At 43.4% G+C, this 15,528-nt stretch overlaps 1 protein-coding gene across 5 annotated transcripts in view; it reads left to right on the forward strand.

Annotated features, from left to right (window-relative positions):
* Positions 1–15,528, forward strand: part of ABCA4 (ATP binding cassette subfamily A member 4) — a 131,993-nt gene that overhangs the window by 88,530 nt on the left and 27,935 nt on the right. For all 5 annotated transcript variants that reach the window (XR_009608209.3, XM_060626647.3, XM_060626649.3 and 2 more), the window contains 10 exons: positions 234–478; positions 2,807–2,931; positions 3,414–3,512; positions 4,337–4,523; positions 8,500–8,594; positions 10,089–10,121; positions 11,555–11,660; positions 11,780–11,854; positions 12,086–12,255; positions 14,173–14,350. Coding sequence is in view for 4 of the 5 variants with exons in the window: in XM_060626647.3 (XP_060482630.3) it covers positions 234–478; positions 2,807–2,931; positions 3,414–3,512; positions 4,337–4,523; positions 8,500–8,594; positions 10,089–10,121; positions 11,555–11,660; positions 11,780–11,854; positions 12,086–12,255; positions 14,173–14,350 (1,313 nt within the window). In the remaining variant the exon portion in view is untranslated. The remainder of the gene's footprint in view (positions 1–233; positions 479–2,806; positions 2,932–3,413; positions 3,513–4,336; positions 4,524–8,499; positions 8,595–10,088; positions 10,122–11,554; positions 11,661–11,779; positions 11,855–12,085; positions 12,256–14,172; positions 14,351–15,528) is intronic.

Raw genomic sequence — 15,528 nt, forward strand, 5'->3', positions numbered from 1 at the left:
GCTCCAGGCTGTGAGCTGTCAGCACAGAGCCCCATGTGGGGCTTGAACTCACGAACTACGAAATCATGACCCAAGACAAAGTCAGACACTTAACTGACTGAGCCACCCAGGTACCCCTCTTGCTGATTTCAATGAAGAGAAAATGAGTTAAGTGAGAAAAAAAACAAAATGGCATATGGGAGCCAGACCCTGTGAGCATTTTTCTAAATTACTAATTCAGTCTTTCAAATCAGGTGGCGCTCCACAGAAGAGAGAAAACGCCAGTCTCCGACACCCTATGGAGAAGGCCAGACAGATTCCCCTGGGCTCCAATGGCTGCTCTGCAGAGCCAGCTCCTCACCAGGACCACTCTTCCTCGAAGCCAGAGGAACGCAGCCGGCTCAACACAGGAGCACAGCTCATCATCCAACATATGCAGGCATTGCTGGTCAAGCGATTCCACCACACTGCTCGCAGCCACAAGGACTTCCTGGCCCAGGTACTACTTTGGGCCCTTGCCTGTGCTTGGTTGCCGGTGGCCAAGGCCTGCCTGCACTCTGCCGGCCTTTCCATCCTCTCCTTGGCTTTCTCCTGCACAGGAGTTCAAACACAGCAATGAGCACCCTCTTTAGGTTCTATTGGCTTTCTTTGCTCCTTGCCAACCTTTATTTTGGTTCTTAGTAACATGAAGATCCTTTGTAAGCTTTTAACCTCACATAGCGGAGAAAATAAAATAATAGTGATTGTTTTTATTTTTGTTTTTAAGATTTTTGTTTTTAAGATTATTTTTATTTTTACAGCGAAGGGTGAAGTCATATTTTCATTCATTTTTGCATTGACCCTACATATCAAGGTCATTGGCCTCTTTTTTCTTTTTATTACTTTTTTATTAACTTTTAAATTTTAATTCCAGTGTTGTTAACCTACAGTGTTCTATTTGGATCAGGTATATCATATAGAGATTCAGCAATTTTATATGTTACTCATGACAAGTGCCCTCCTCAATCCCCATCACCTGTTTCACCCACCTTCCACCACCTATCCCACCTTTGGTAATCATCAGTTTGTTCTCTGTAGTTAAGAGTCTGTTTCTTGGTTTGTCTCTCTTTTTTTTACCCCTGTGCTCGTTAATTTTGCCTCTTTAATTCCACATATGAGTGAAATCATATGGTATTTGTCTTTCTCAGACTGACTGATTTTACTTAGCATAATACTCTCTAGCTCCATCCATGTCATTGCAAATGGCAAGGTTTCATTGTTTCTTATGGCTGAGTAATATTGCGTTGTCTACATACACCACATCTTTATCCGTTCATGTAACGATGGATACTTGATCCGCTTCCATTGTTTGGCTATTGTAAATAATGCTGCAATACACATAGCAGTGCATGGATCCTTTGAATTAGTGTTTTTGTATGTTTTGGATAAATACTCAGTAGTGTGATTACTGGATCATAAGGTAGTTCTATTTTTAACTTTTGAGGAACCTCCATACTGTTTTTCACAGTGGCTGCACCAGTTTGCATTCCCACCAGCAGTGCATAAGGGTTCCTTTTTCTCCACATCCTCGCCAACACTTTTGTTTCTTGTGTTTTTTGATTATAGTCATTCTGACTATATGACTGGTATGGGTGGTATCTCGTTGTAGTTTTGATTTGCATTTCCCTGATGATGAGTGATGTTGAGAATCTTTTCATGTGTCTGTTGGCTATCTGGATGCCTTCCTTGGAGAAATGTCTGTTCATGTCTTCTGCCCATTTTTTAATTGGATTATTTGGTTTTTGTGTGTTGAGTTATATCAGTTCTTTATAAATTTTGAATGCCAGCCCTTTATAGGATCTGTCCTTTGCAAATATTTTCTCCCACTCCATAGGTTACCTTTTAGTTTTGTTGATTGTTTCCTTTGCCATGCAGAAGCTTTTTATTCTGATGTAGTTTCAACAGTTTATTTTTGTTTTTATCTCCTGTGCCTCAGGAGACATATCTAGAAAAACGTTGCTATTTCTGATGTCAGAGAAATTAGTGCCTGTGCTCTCTTCTAGGATTTTTATGGTTTTGGGTATCACATTTAGGTCTCTTCTCCATTTTGAGCTTATTTTTGTGTATGGTATAAGAAAGTGGTCCAGTTTTCCCAACACCATTTGTTGAAGACACTGTCTTTTTTCCATTGCTTCTTCTTTCATTCTTTGTCAAAGATTAATTGACCATATAATTGTGGGTTTATTTTTGTGTTTTCTTTTGTGTTCCATTGATCTATGTGTCTGTTTTTGTGCTGGTACCATATCGTTTTGATTACTACAGCTTTGTAATATAACTTGCAGTCTGGAATTGTGATACCTCCAGTTCTGTTTTTCTTTTTCAAAATATCTTTGGCTAATATCTGTGGTTCCCTGCAGCTTTTTGGATTGTTCGTTCTAGTTCTGTGGAAAATGCTGTTGGTATTTTGATAGGGATTGCATTCAATCTGTAGATTGGGCACTCCTTTTTTTCTTTTTATTTGTTATTCAGATATGGAAACTCTGGTTCACCTCTGGTTGAACATTGGCCTGCTTCAGTGCTCAGGATTGGCCTACTTCAGCCATTCTTCAGTGGCTACCAGAACATTGTGCTTACTGCTACACAGCTTGCCTTTGCACATCTTCCCTTGTAATGTTCCCCAGAAGCCTGACCTTCTTTGCCAGGGGCCTAGTTATGAGGCTATGAGATATTTAGAACAATGAGTGTGTGTGTATGTGTGTGTGTCTGTCTGTGTGTGTGTCTGTGTGTTGGTGTGGGAGTGTGTCTTTAACATACCACAGCCCACATTGCCATGTTTATTTTCTAACAGATTGTGCTCCCGGCCACTTTTGTGTTTTTGGCTCTGATGCTTTCCATCATCGTCCCTCCCTTTGGTGAATATCCTGCTTTGATCCTTCACCCCTGGATGTATGGGCAGCAGTACACTTTCTTCAGGTGCATAGTCTCTCTCATCCCTAAAGGTCATCATTCGATCCCATGGATTGTGGGGCTCCCAGGTCAGACTGCGTGGTGGACCTTCACCTTTTGACTCCCTGGGACAGCAGCTAATGTGGTAGAGGTCCTTGGACTGCCCTCCAAAAGGAAGTTAGTGTACCTGCCACTTGGAAGTGGTGATTCCAAGTGGACAATCAGGACTGCCAAGAGTAAGGAAAGAGAAAGTAAAGGTTGGGTGAGTGGGTTGAACTCCACCTTTTTGAGGCACAGACATGATATGGCATCAGATCACTGGGCATGTTTGAGTAGCACACTCCCTTCTCGGAAGACCTATGATCACTCCTAGGCAGCATTCTGTGGCTTGTGTATGTGCCCGGTATGTAGCAGCCATTCAATAAATACTTGTCAAGTTGCATGTTGACTGCTTTGTCCCTATGTCCCAGTCACATGTCTGTCAGCTCAGCCCCTGTCACTCTGTCTAGTTTGGACCAGCCAGGCAGTGAGCAGCTTGCAGCACTTGCAGACGTCCTCCTGAACAAGCCAGGCTTTGGCAACCGCTGCCTGAAGGAAGAGTGGCTTCCGTAAGTCTTTGCGCACCCCCGTCCTACCATCACCAGCTGCCCCTCCCGGGGAGGGGGACCCTTATGGTGGGGTTCCGGGATGGCAGGTTGAGAGAGGCTCCACCTCAGTGCAGCTCTCTATTACATGGGTGCTTCCATATCCCTCACTGTCCCCCAGCCTCTCTTTCGACACCCATGTGCAAGGGTGTCACCACTTCTTAGGAAGCCCCTGCATCACCGGCAGCTCTGTATTTCTATAATTCTCAATATAGAAAGTTCCATACTGAACTGACATAAGCTTCCCACTTATTTGAAAGGAATCTGAACAGAGAAAGGAAGGAGGTGGGGGATGTGCTGTTGTTTAATTGGACCAAGAGTGGCATTAATTACATAAATGGCTAACTTTCAATTATTGCTGTAAGTATAGAGAAGTGAGTTATAGAAGGCAGTTGAAACCCACCAAAAATCCAACAATTTAAATATAATTGTAACTGCTCTCATTCAGTATTTTTCAGATATAGATAAGGGCCAAAATAGACTAATTTCAAACTCTTATTTGTTCTGTTTCTCAACAGCTAGAGGTGCCAGAAGGAAGAAAGCAGATAAAACAGTCCACAAAGTAGATAATTATTGCCCAGCCCCACACCTAGTCAATCAACAAAATTCTAGTCTTGATTTTTTTTTTTTTTGAGCAGAAACTAACCTCCCAAGAATAGAAGAAGAAAATGCATGGGTCTGAGGAGAAAGAGGAAAGGCTAAGGAGAGGGTTGGGCATTATCTCTCATTTTTAGGGATTTTTTTATCAGCTGGAGCTGCTTGTGAAATATTTTTTTGCCTTCCATGAGGGAGTACCCCTGTGGCAATTCAACCCCCTGGAAGACTCCGTCTGTGTCCCCAAACATCACCCACCTGTTCCAGAAGCAGAAATGGACACCAGACGACCCCTCGCCTTCCTGCAGGTGCAGCACCAGAGAGAAGCTCACCATGCTCCCTGAGTGCCCAGAGGGCGCAGGGGGGCTCCCACCCCCTCAGGTACCTTGACCCTCCATGGGAAACCAGGGGCCCCGAATCTGCCTATGACAGCAGGGATTAGGGAAAGTAATACACTGTGCCTCCTGAGTTTCTAGCCAACTAACATTTCAAACTGACAGCTGAGTGAAGACCCAGGTGAGTCCTGGGGTCCTCTCAGAAAGGTGCCAAAAGGCTCTAACACAGCCAATTAGAGAAGTATCCAATAGCTTCATTTTCCACCAAGCACTGCCTCTTCATTCTAGTCAAAAAAACTTTAAACATTGAAAAAAATATACAAGTCGTATATGCTTGTTACAAAAAGATTAGAAAATACCATTAAGTCAGGAGAAAAAAATCATCATATAATTGGAAATAGCCAATAACCTTTGCTTTTTATCCATCCAAACAGGATTATATTCAAAGTGCTGTCTCAAAACCTGCCATTTTCACTTAAAACATATGTTCATGTCAATAAGTATCCATTTGCATCATTGTTTTTCATGCCTGCATACTATCCCTCTGTTTCGACTTATTTTAATTTATTTAACCTCTCGTTGAACATGTGAGTTTTCAGTTTTTTCCATTATAAGCAGTGTCATAGTGTCCATTCAAATGCATATGTATTTGCACTCTTGTTAACAACCTAATTAAGAAGTTTGTCATGTGCCACGTAACTAACATGCATACACATGCATGCATATGCACACACAGACACACACAGCCACCTATGCTTTTCTCTGAGCAGCATCCTCTCTTGGGAGTTCTGAATCCCTTAATGTATCACAGTGAGTCTTTCCCAGGGGTTTCAGAGACAGTGAAAGGGGCCAGAGGAGTCTCATCCTGTGTTCAGTTGCTAACAAGCCCCACAGCTGACTTGCCCAGAACTGGGCCTTGTGTGGCCCTCTCTAATGATTTGCCACTGACTGATGATTCCCCAACAATCATAGTGTAACACAGTGGGACGAGCACTGGTGTTGGCATTAGAGAGCCCTGGGTTGGTTACTTGGCCTTTCTGAGCCTTAATTTCCTCACTTATAAATTAAAGGTAACTACTTATTTGATAGCATTATGTTGAGAACTCAATGAAATAATGTGACTAAAGAAACTGTAAACTCAATTGATGACAACGTCAAGCTAACAGTGAGTAAAATAAGAGGCAGTTTGTTTTTCTCTCATGTGGAAGTTTCTGCAGGCAGTCCATGACCTTGTGTTTTGTTGCTCCTCTATGGTAAACACGCCTCAGCCTCACTGCCCAAGATGGCAGAATCTACTTCTCTGGCAGCAGAATAGAAGAAGGGATGAAGAAGAGAGGACAGTGTGCAAATACACCATCTTTTAAGAAAGATTTCCAGAAGCTACCACACTGCACTTTCTCTTGTACATGATTAACCACAACTGAACATCAAGGCAGACTAGGAACTATAGTCTTTATTCTGAGTGGCCTTGTACCCAAGATAAAAGTATGTTACTATGGCCTACAGCAGAAAGAGCACATAATGGGGGACAACTGAATTTTACCATAGCGTCAGTCACAGTTGCTGGCCTATAAATGATTCTGTGTTTGTAAGCATCCTCCTTTCTCTTTTTTTATGCTAAAAGCATATGGCTTTATACTTCTCAAGCAATATGTTTTCCCCTTGAATCACAACTCAGCCACTGTAGCATCATAGAGATCCCATAGTAGGGAATCAGGGAACTTGCCCCAATTCTCTGTACCCCAAGAGAAAGCTTTGCTTCTGTTGTGATTACTGAGGGGCCCTGTGACCATGTCCACTCAGGTATATCCAGCATCAGGACACTGAGGGTGAGACGCTGGATGTCAAGTCCTTGGCTGGGAAGACAGGGAAAGAAGGCTAAGCATAGCTGTGTGAGGTTTCATTTCATCCGTGAATCCTACCTTCAAGCTGCCCGCCTAGTTTAGGAACTTTTTTCAGTAGTTACTCCTTGGTCCCTGGGCAGGGTGGGCTTTAACAGACCACCATAGCCGAGTCTTGGGAAAAGACGAGCCAGTTCCTGTGATTTTTTTTTTGGTCACTTCTGCATTTCCTCACTATCATTAATGCTTCTCTTGGAAACAAAATTGAATCTCAGGCATCTGCACAGGAGGTGCCCTGTGTGTGTGTGTGTGTGTCACATACTCATATTTATACCCACTCACCCTGTTCACTCAGACACACTCTCCTATTCAGCCTGAAATAAGGCCAAAGGGTATGGGCTTCACTCAGAGGTAGTAAATTGTACACATCAGGAAAACGGGGATGGTGATGCAGTCTTCTCTAGGGTCCCTTGCTGCCCTAACATTCTTTGAATGGTGGTGGGCCCTGAGGTGGAAGTGCTCCATCCCTAACTTCTAGAATGCACAGAGATCAAGTTGTAGGAGTATTTTATTTGACAGAATTAAAAAAATTTTTCTCACAAATTACCAGGCACCAGCAATTGTTCCAGCCTAGATTCTACCAGGGTAGCTTGGTCCCCTGGGTACCATTCTCAGCTTGGTGAGAATACAGGGTGATAGAGTGAAAATAGCTGGGCTGTGGAGACAGACAGCTAGAGATTGAAATCCTAGAACAATCACCTACAAGTTATGTAACCTGGTGCAAGTTAGCTGAGCTTTCTGGACCTCAATTTCTCTGGCTGTAAATTAAAGCAACAGTTCCTCTTTCATAAGAGTATAAGGATGAAGGGAGACAACATATATGGAGGATTTAATACAATGTCTGGCTCACAGTAAGCGGTCAGTAGATGGTAGTTCTCCTAGCATTTGAGGAACCAAGTGAAGAAAATGAATTAAAAGGAGTAAAATGGGAATGGGGAAGGGAGACAGAAAGTATATAAAAATATAAGGAATGGTATGTGATGGTATATGTGATGTGTTTTTAATGCCACCAAAAATCCCCTCAGCTACATCTGGGTGGTGCCCGACACCCCAGGCTCCTGATTGACCAGAAACTGAACTAACAGTGTAGACCCAAATTTAAAGTAGTATTGCCACCTGGTGGCCAAACTCATGGGCTTTTTGAATCCTCTAAAGTCGAAATAAGTTTCCAGTTCTGGATATATTTTGAAGCGTATTATTACAATCTGTAAATTATAAGGCACTGCTTGACTTCTTTCATTCATGTCACAAATTTATTGTTTAAGCTACATTCCAGCTACTGTTCTGAGTGCTGGGGACACCACAGAGCTCTCACAGAATTCATGTCCTATGGGGAGGTAACAGAGAAACAAGCAGATCAACTGGAGAGAAAATTTCAAGCAGAGATGCAGATGTGAAGATAATACAGCAGTAGGTTATGATCGAGAATGACAGAAATATAAAATACTTCTCTGAGGAGAAAAATGTAGGTTGATACTTGAATGAGGAAGAGCTAGCCGTGTGAGGTTGTCCGGGCAGAGCAAAGAAGACAGAAGGCACTGCCAAGTGCAAAGCGACCTCAGGAATGAGGAGTGTGCACTGGAGATGCAGGGAAGATACGTGGGGAGGGTGAGGAGTAAGGAGAGTGGCGGCAGAGGGCCTCAGAGAGCAGGGCAGGGCCAGATCATGAGGCCGTGGCAGCCATGGTGATGATCCTCAGAGAATCCCACGGGTTATTTGAGTATGGAAAGCATGGAGTGGGGTATTCTGATTTATATTTTTAGAGCTCAGTCTGGCTTCTAGGTAGAAAATGGATTTTGGAAGGCCAGGGTTGAATGAGGGATACCAGTCTGGAAGTCTGTGTCGAGGTCCAGGTGAGATCTGAGTGGAGGCTTGGACTAGGGTGGCAGTCTGGAACCGGAGGAATGAGGATATTTGTTTTGGAGTTGGCTCTATCCTACCTTGAAAATGGATTGGAGAAAAGAGAGGGGCCAAAGATGACTCCCACTTTTTAGTGTGGGAAATAGGCACATGCCAGTGCTTTAGTTAGTATTTTCCCAGCAGCTGAGTCCATAAATAATTTTTGGAGAAGAACAAGCCTCAAATTCCAAGGTGATTAACACAGATGTCTCATTGCCTCAGAGAATACAGCACAGCTCTGAAATTCTACAAGATCTTACAAACAGGAACATCTCTGACTTCTTGGTAAAAACATATCCTGCTCTTATACGAAGCAGGTAAGAAGAGATTCTTTTATACTTTTAATCCTGGCTTCCTGTAGAATATATTAACTAGAGACAGAAGATAATTGATTCTCACAATGTATCAACTATCAGGGCAGCGGAAAATTTTATTTTCCCTGATTTGAGGGCCTCATCCAACCAAAAAAAACCAATTGAGACATATACAAGTAAAATGTAATTTAAGATTAATTTTGTTTTTGCTTTTGTTTTTTGTTTTATTTAGGCCAAGCAGTCTTAAAGTTTAACCCATGTACCATTAAAAGTAACATAAGAAAGCATAGAGTTTATCCAGTAATGCAGCCTCATGTTTTAACTGGTTAAGAAACAGAGACCACATTTAGAGGGAGAGTAAAGGAGAAAAGGTAGAAGAAAAGGAGAGAAGCAAGAGGGAAAGTAAGAAGCAAAGAAGAGAAAGGAAAAAATCAGACCAACATAGGAAAAAGACAGTGGGATGGCAGTGTGTGAGTGAGCCCACAGGTTGGCCAGGTTAACTGCACATTGCTGTAAATTATCACCTCCATCGCCTTAGTATGCCAGTGAGCTCTTCTGTAAGTGCTCGCTTCTCTCAGCTCTGCAGCTGGTCTTATCAGGCTCCACCCCGGGGATGAGTGGTTTCAGCAGCCCCTATCAGAGATCCACAACAGCATGCTCTAAAAAGAGGGTCAAAGGAAACCCTAATTCAGTCCCCATGTGCTCTGAGGCCTTAAAACATACTAATTTTAGTAGTGCATTCAGTTGCTTCCTCTATCAAACTCTGAACAAGGGATAAATGGACTCAGAACACACTGCTGGTGGTGAGAGCCGCTGCTGAGAGGGCAGTGCCAAGCCAGCAGTTAGCAAAATGAAAAATGCCATCCAAGCACAAAAATTAAGAGCAGAGTGCACAGAATTTATTCAATACTATAATAAACAGCAACCACCCAAACTTTGTTCTCAGCAACAAATTTTTGCAATATGGAATTTGGGATTTTGTGCTTGATGACCGTGATAGTTTCTGGGCCTAAACTATGAGGTCTAGAATTGGCATCTGCTCATTTCTTGTCTTATAATTTTACCCCTGATTGGCTGGAATTCAGTCCTTAACTTTGGGCTTAGACTAAGTCAGAACTTTTCCCAAGTGTGCAGGTAATTATGAGAGTCTTATTTATGCAGGATGGAAGATGGGAGGGCTGCAGTCTTCACTCTGAACTGGTATAGTGGTCCATATTTTCTGGGTCCAGATGGTCTGACAAATGACCTGACCACAGGGCCACGCAGAGGGCCCAGCATGTGGGATGTGACTTGGAGAACCAGTGGTGGAGTATGGTCCTTCCTCTGCATGTGTATTTGGGTTCAGCCCTTGGGCCTGGAGGCTTCCACACTGTTTGGATATCAGGAAATGCAAAACTGCCCTGGAGGACTGAGCTGCCCCAATGAGTGTTTAGGAAGGAAAGTTAACACTACTGCCTTACTTATGGTATTCATCGTATGATTTGTTTTGGCTTTCAGCTTAAAGAGCAAATTCTGGGTCAATGAACAGAGGTAAGAAACTATTTTTGTAAGAAGTTGAAATCTCATATCCCTCTAAAATAATTGCACATAAAAAAAAGCCACATCTCAAAGCCATGTGGGCTGCTCTGTATGTACTCAGGAATTCACAAGACACGTCCTGAAGGATATGTAGCTCTGACAGTAGGTGCTCAGCAGTTGATCTCGGTGGATCTATATGGGAGGTGGTATTTCCTGAGGAGGAGTTCCAGAGCATTCTCACTTGGAGAGGGTTCTAAAACTTCACAAGGATAACAGTGTAGAAGGCTGCAGTGAGAGGACTCATAACCTAAGCCCTGCCACTCTGGCATATCCCTTTCGAGCCTCAGGGAGTCTGGCCCAGCCCCAGACTCACCCTGTTCCTGGGACATTCTGGAGGCTCAAATGGTTTCAGAGGTTTGGAGGATCATCCAGGGATATTCTAAGAATGAGCTGTCCTCCCGGGGTCCCTCAGGAATAGGACTTCTACAATGAAAGCAGAGCTGATGTTGACTTGATTTCCTGGGTAGAGTCTGGACCACGAAAGGGAAATCCCCCTAGAGGGAAGTGTGGGGCTTCAGTTGAAGCAGAAATATTGGGGGGGGGGGGTGCAGTTTAAATCCCCGAGAAATAAAGTTCCCCTCTTCTGCCTTGCCTAAGCAGCACATTAATTTTATCCTGTCTGGGAGTTTGGCTTTTATCCTGCCACTGAAGGGCTTTAAACCAGAGAGTGACAGGCTCAGATCAGTGTTTGAGGATGATCACTTGAGACTTCCAAGCACTGTGGAAGATCGATTAGAGCAGGAGAGCCAATGCTAGGACCCCAAATATGGGGCTAAAGGCAGAGAGGATGGTGAGGGACTGCCGGAGGCAGGCAGGGGTTGAGAGGCACGGACAGAGAGGCCCAGCGGGACTGATCCTGACCAGATGAAGGTGAGCCCACTGCTGCCAGAAGTGCCCGCAAAGCACAGAAGTGGACCCATAAAGGAATCATTGGTTGGAGTGTAAGGAGAGTCAGGGAAGACTTCAAAGAGAAGATGACATATAACAGATGAGTTGGAGTTGGCCAGTTGCTCAAAAGAGGGAAAGACACTCCCAGGAAGCTAGCAGCCCCGCAGAGGCAGAGAAACTAAGGCAGCCTGGACCATCAGGGGCTCTGGAAGTAATTTGATGTGGCTGAAATATGCCACTTGAGGGAAGGCATGAGGAGGGGCTAAGTTGGAGAGGTAGGCAGAGACCAAGCTCAGTAAAGATTAGGACTTATCCCGGAGGCAACAAGGAAGTGTTAATAGTAGGTTTGTAAAGTGGAGCCATGTTGTTCCCTGGTCCAGAAAATCCCCCTCAAAGTACACATTTCCCTTCAGAACCTGAGAGAGTTACTGACAAGTAGGAAGCAGCACAAGCACAGTTCATGGCACTGACTTGAGGACTTCTTGTTCCCTTGTCAGGTACGGAGGAATTTCCATCGGAGGAAAGCTCCCGGTTCTTCCCATCACTGGGGAAGCACTCGTTGGATTTTTAAGCCACCTTGGCCAGATAATGAATGTGAGCGGGGTATGTAAACAGATTGAAGATTTGAATAGAACTTTTGACATGCTGGTTATCATGAAACAAATGATCATGAGGGCTAAGCAGGGAAGAAACCCTGGTGCTTGTTCATTATGGTTTTCTAGGGCCCCATCACCAGAGAGGCCTCTAAAGAAATGCCTGCTTTCCTGAAACATCTAGAAACTGAAGACAACATTAAGGTATTGGCCCTACATAATCTGCCCTAGAGCTAAAAATTCGCATAAGCTAGTTATTTTAGTTTTATTTTCCCAGCTTAATTAAATTCCATCCCTTCTCCTGTTGAAATCTAGCATGGAATGTCTTCCAGCTGCCAAACCCTTCTTCCTCCTTACATTCTTTTTCCTGCAGCTCATTTTTTCTCTAAACAGCTGTAGCACCACCTAACAAAGCCTATTATCTCTGTCCCATAGGTATGGTTTAACAACAAAGGTTGGCATGCCCTGGTGAGCTTTCTCAACGTGGCTCATAACGCCATCTTGCGGGCCAGCCTGCACAAGGACAAGAACCCTGAGGAGTATGGCATCACCGTCATAAGCCAGCCCCTGAACCTGACCAAGGAGCAGCTCTCAGAGATCACAGTGTAAGCCACCATGGCCCCCAACCTCACAGCTTGCTTGTCACCCTCTCCATTCTTTGGACACCCCAAGAAGATTCTCACTAACATGAGCTGCTGGGCTGGATGGCAAGGTTGTTAAATTAGGCACACATGAACATGAGACTTTCAAACGCCTTGTGTACCAAACTGTTTGGCCATTCTTTCTCTCGGTATTTATTTGGAAAGTAAGCATGTATATAGTTCTCTTCCCTTTCAGGTCTTGATAACAAGTTGCTCCTGGAGCTTACACAAATATTCTCCTTTCCAGTATGCAAAGTGACTGCCAGGAACTGGGAAAGTTGAGTCAGTCTTTCATCTCCCCGGAAGTAATCATCTTAGATTCTGGTAATATCCCTCAGATGACCAGGTTTTCAAGATATCAATAGATCTTTGCCTTCCTCAAGCTTAGGTTCTTACTGCACATTTTCTGGCAGTAAAAAACAATAATCTTGTGCAATTTTGTAGTATGTGTGCTCCATTTGAGGCCTGTTTTTGGTGGGTATGCCTTTGTTAGTGCAGAATTCTTCTGGTAGGCTGTGAGGGTCCACGTTTTCCTATCCCAGTATATTGCCCTGAACACTGGGCCCTGAACATGTCAAATGTCATCAGCTAAAACTTGGGCCCTGGTCCCTCTGGCCTTCCTCTGGATACCCTCTGAGGCCCTAAACTAAGGAAGAATAGTCTATCCTACACCAGTTCTCACTCAGTCCAAGTTTCTGTGTCTTCTGCTAAGCCTCTTGAATCTGAAATAAGAAATAGGAATCTTCTGAGGTTACAAAAGTAGCATATGAAATAGTATATGTTCATTAAATAAAGTTTATAGAATAGGGTTTTTTAAATTTATTTAATGTTTTCATTTATTTTTGAGACAGAGAGAGACAGAGCATGAGCAGGGGAGGGGCAGAGAGAGAGGAAGACACAGAATCCGAAACAGGCTCCAGGCCCCGAGCTGTCAGCACAGAGCCTGACGCAGGGCTCGAACTCACAGACCATGAGATCATGACCTGAGCCGAAGTCAGATGCTTAACCGACTGAGCCACCCAGGCGCCCCTAGAATTTTATTTTTTATTTATTTTTTTATATGTCAGTTTATAGAATAGGGTTTTAAAAACTTACTTGCCGTAACCCTACACAGTTTTTGCCTCTAAACATTTTTGTGTGTTTTCTTCCAGTTATTTATTCTGTTTTTACTATATGCATGGATCATGTTCTTTGTAGTTTTATCAGGGCAGCACAAAAAGCGCTCCTTTCTCTGTGAGGGCACTGCCCCACACCAGGGTCATAGTTTGTATGTGAAGCTCAGGCAGACTTCAGCCCACACCTGCCCCCTTAGCCACATGCTTTCTCTTCAATCCAGGGAAGGGTGAATAGAGCCAAGCTTCTATGTAACTGGCCTGTACTCTTTTCACTTAAATTTACATTATGAACATTTCTCCATGTTGTGATATGTTTCTTGAAAACGTGACTTAACAAGATTTCACACACCCTATTGCTCTACATAGAAAATTCAAGTTATCTATTGACAAATTATGAGAACTAATGAGAGCATTATAGTATATGAGATTAATATAAGAATCCATTTCTATATACCATCAACAGATAATTAGAAAACATAATAAAATTTGTTTAGATTATCATATTAACATGGAAAATATTCAATGTTCACATTAATATTAGTATTCAGTTGTAACGTGGAACAGGAAGCCACAGATACCCATTTAACCTTGACCCAGTTTGACTAGCACAATTGAGTGAAGCGACAAGCTTCCAGCCACTGAAGGGGATTCTGGAGGCTGCTACCTGGAGTTGGGTGAGGACTTCCCAGAGTCTAACTTTGTCTTTCTCCTGCATTTGCTCCTCCTTCTTCACCTCTGTCTCCCCTTGTCTCTCGTCCTGCTGCAGGCTGACTACTTCGGTAGATGCTATGGTTGCCATCTGTGTGATTTTCGCCATGTCCTTCATCCCAGCCAGCTTTGTCCTTTATTTGATCCAGGAGAGGGTAAACAAAGCCAAGCACCTCCAGTTTGTCAGTGGAGTGAGCCCCATAACCTACTGGCTGACCAACTTCCTCTGGGACATTGTAAGTGTCAGATCATGGCACCTCCCTTGCCTCCAAGGCCCAAGGTGGCAGGTGTTTGTCTGCTCTGACTGAGGGGACATGGCAGGGTGGGGCTCTCATACTGTCAGGGCTACAGGAGGTGCTGTGCTGAGGGCCTTGTATGTTCGCTGTCTCTTTGAAAGGCACAGAATTAGAAGCCCCGAGCTGGGGAAGGATGTGGGGCTCAGCCTAACAACTGTTGAGTGAGGGCACCGAGGGGCCTTCTGACCCACTGAATAATCATTGCACTGCAGGCATGAGGCTGGCCTTCTGGACATAATCTGGAGCTGAAGAGGTAATATCAAGAGGTCCTTCATCCTACATTCTCTTCTTACATACTGACCTACCCCTAAAAGGGGGAGGATGGAATTTCCCTTGTGGTAGAATCACCAAATAAATATAGGACATCAGTTAATTTTAAATTTCAGATAAAACAATGATTTTAGTATGAGTATATCCCACTCACCCCCCCCCCCAAAATTGCATAGGACAGACTTACACTAAAAAAAAAGTATTGGTTGTTTATCTGAAATTCAAATTTAAATGAGCATCCTATATTTCTATTGGCAAATCTGGCAACCCTACCCAGTGGCCTTACTTTGTTTTCCCCATTAAATCCAATTAGCCACCACTTTAGGGAACATAAAGAAAAAATTATTTATCAAGTCAACAGCAGACTACCACCTCTCTGACAACCAAGGTTGTTGGGAGCAGGAAGAAGTCAGGGTGGGTTAATTTATGACAGGCCACAGGATCAAAATAAATTGGTAGCAAAGGCTTAGTTATATTGTAGCAGGGATCATTATGATACCAGCTCGTGTTTTCTGGGGACTGTGGGTGGGTAACAAGATCCTTTATTTTATCCCAGTATTCTAAGACTAACGGGAGTCTCTACTTCATGTTATGATAAGATATATCATGGTGGAGGTCAACACAAACAACTTTTTTCACTGTGGTTTTTAATAATTATGATAAATACTAGGGTTTATAAAGACATGATTTCTTTTCTCTTACTCAGCTTCCTAAACACATTCATCACTTAACATTACAAAACCAGAAATCTATCAGTAGCAGCTAAGTTCTTTCCTCTCTGTCCTGTCTACCTGAGAAAACACTGAATGCATGGGGAGGAATCAGAACCTGCAAGCCTCGCTTTGGAT

Source organism: Panthera onca, chromosome C1 (genome assembly GCF_046562875.1).
Source record: "Panthera onca isolate mPanOnc1 chromosome C1, mPanOnc1 haplotype 2, whole genome shotgun sequence".
NCBI classification, from domain to species: domain Eukaryota; kingdom Metazoa; phylum Chordata; class Mammalia; order Carnivora; family Felidae; genus Panthera; species Panthera onca.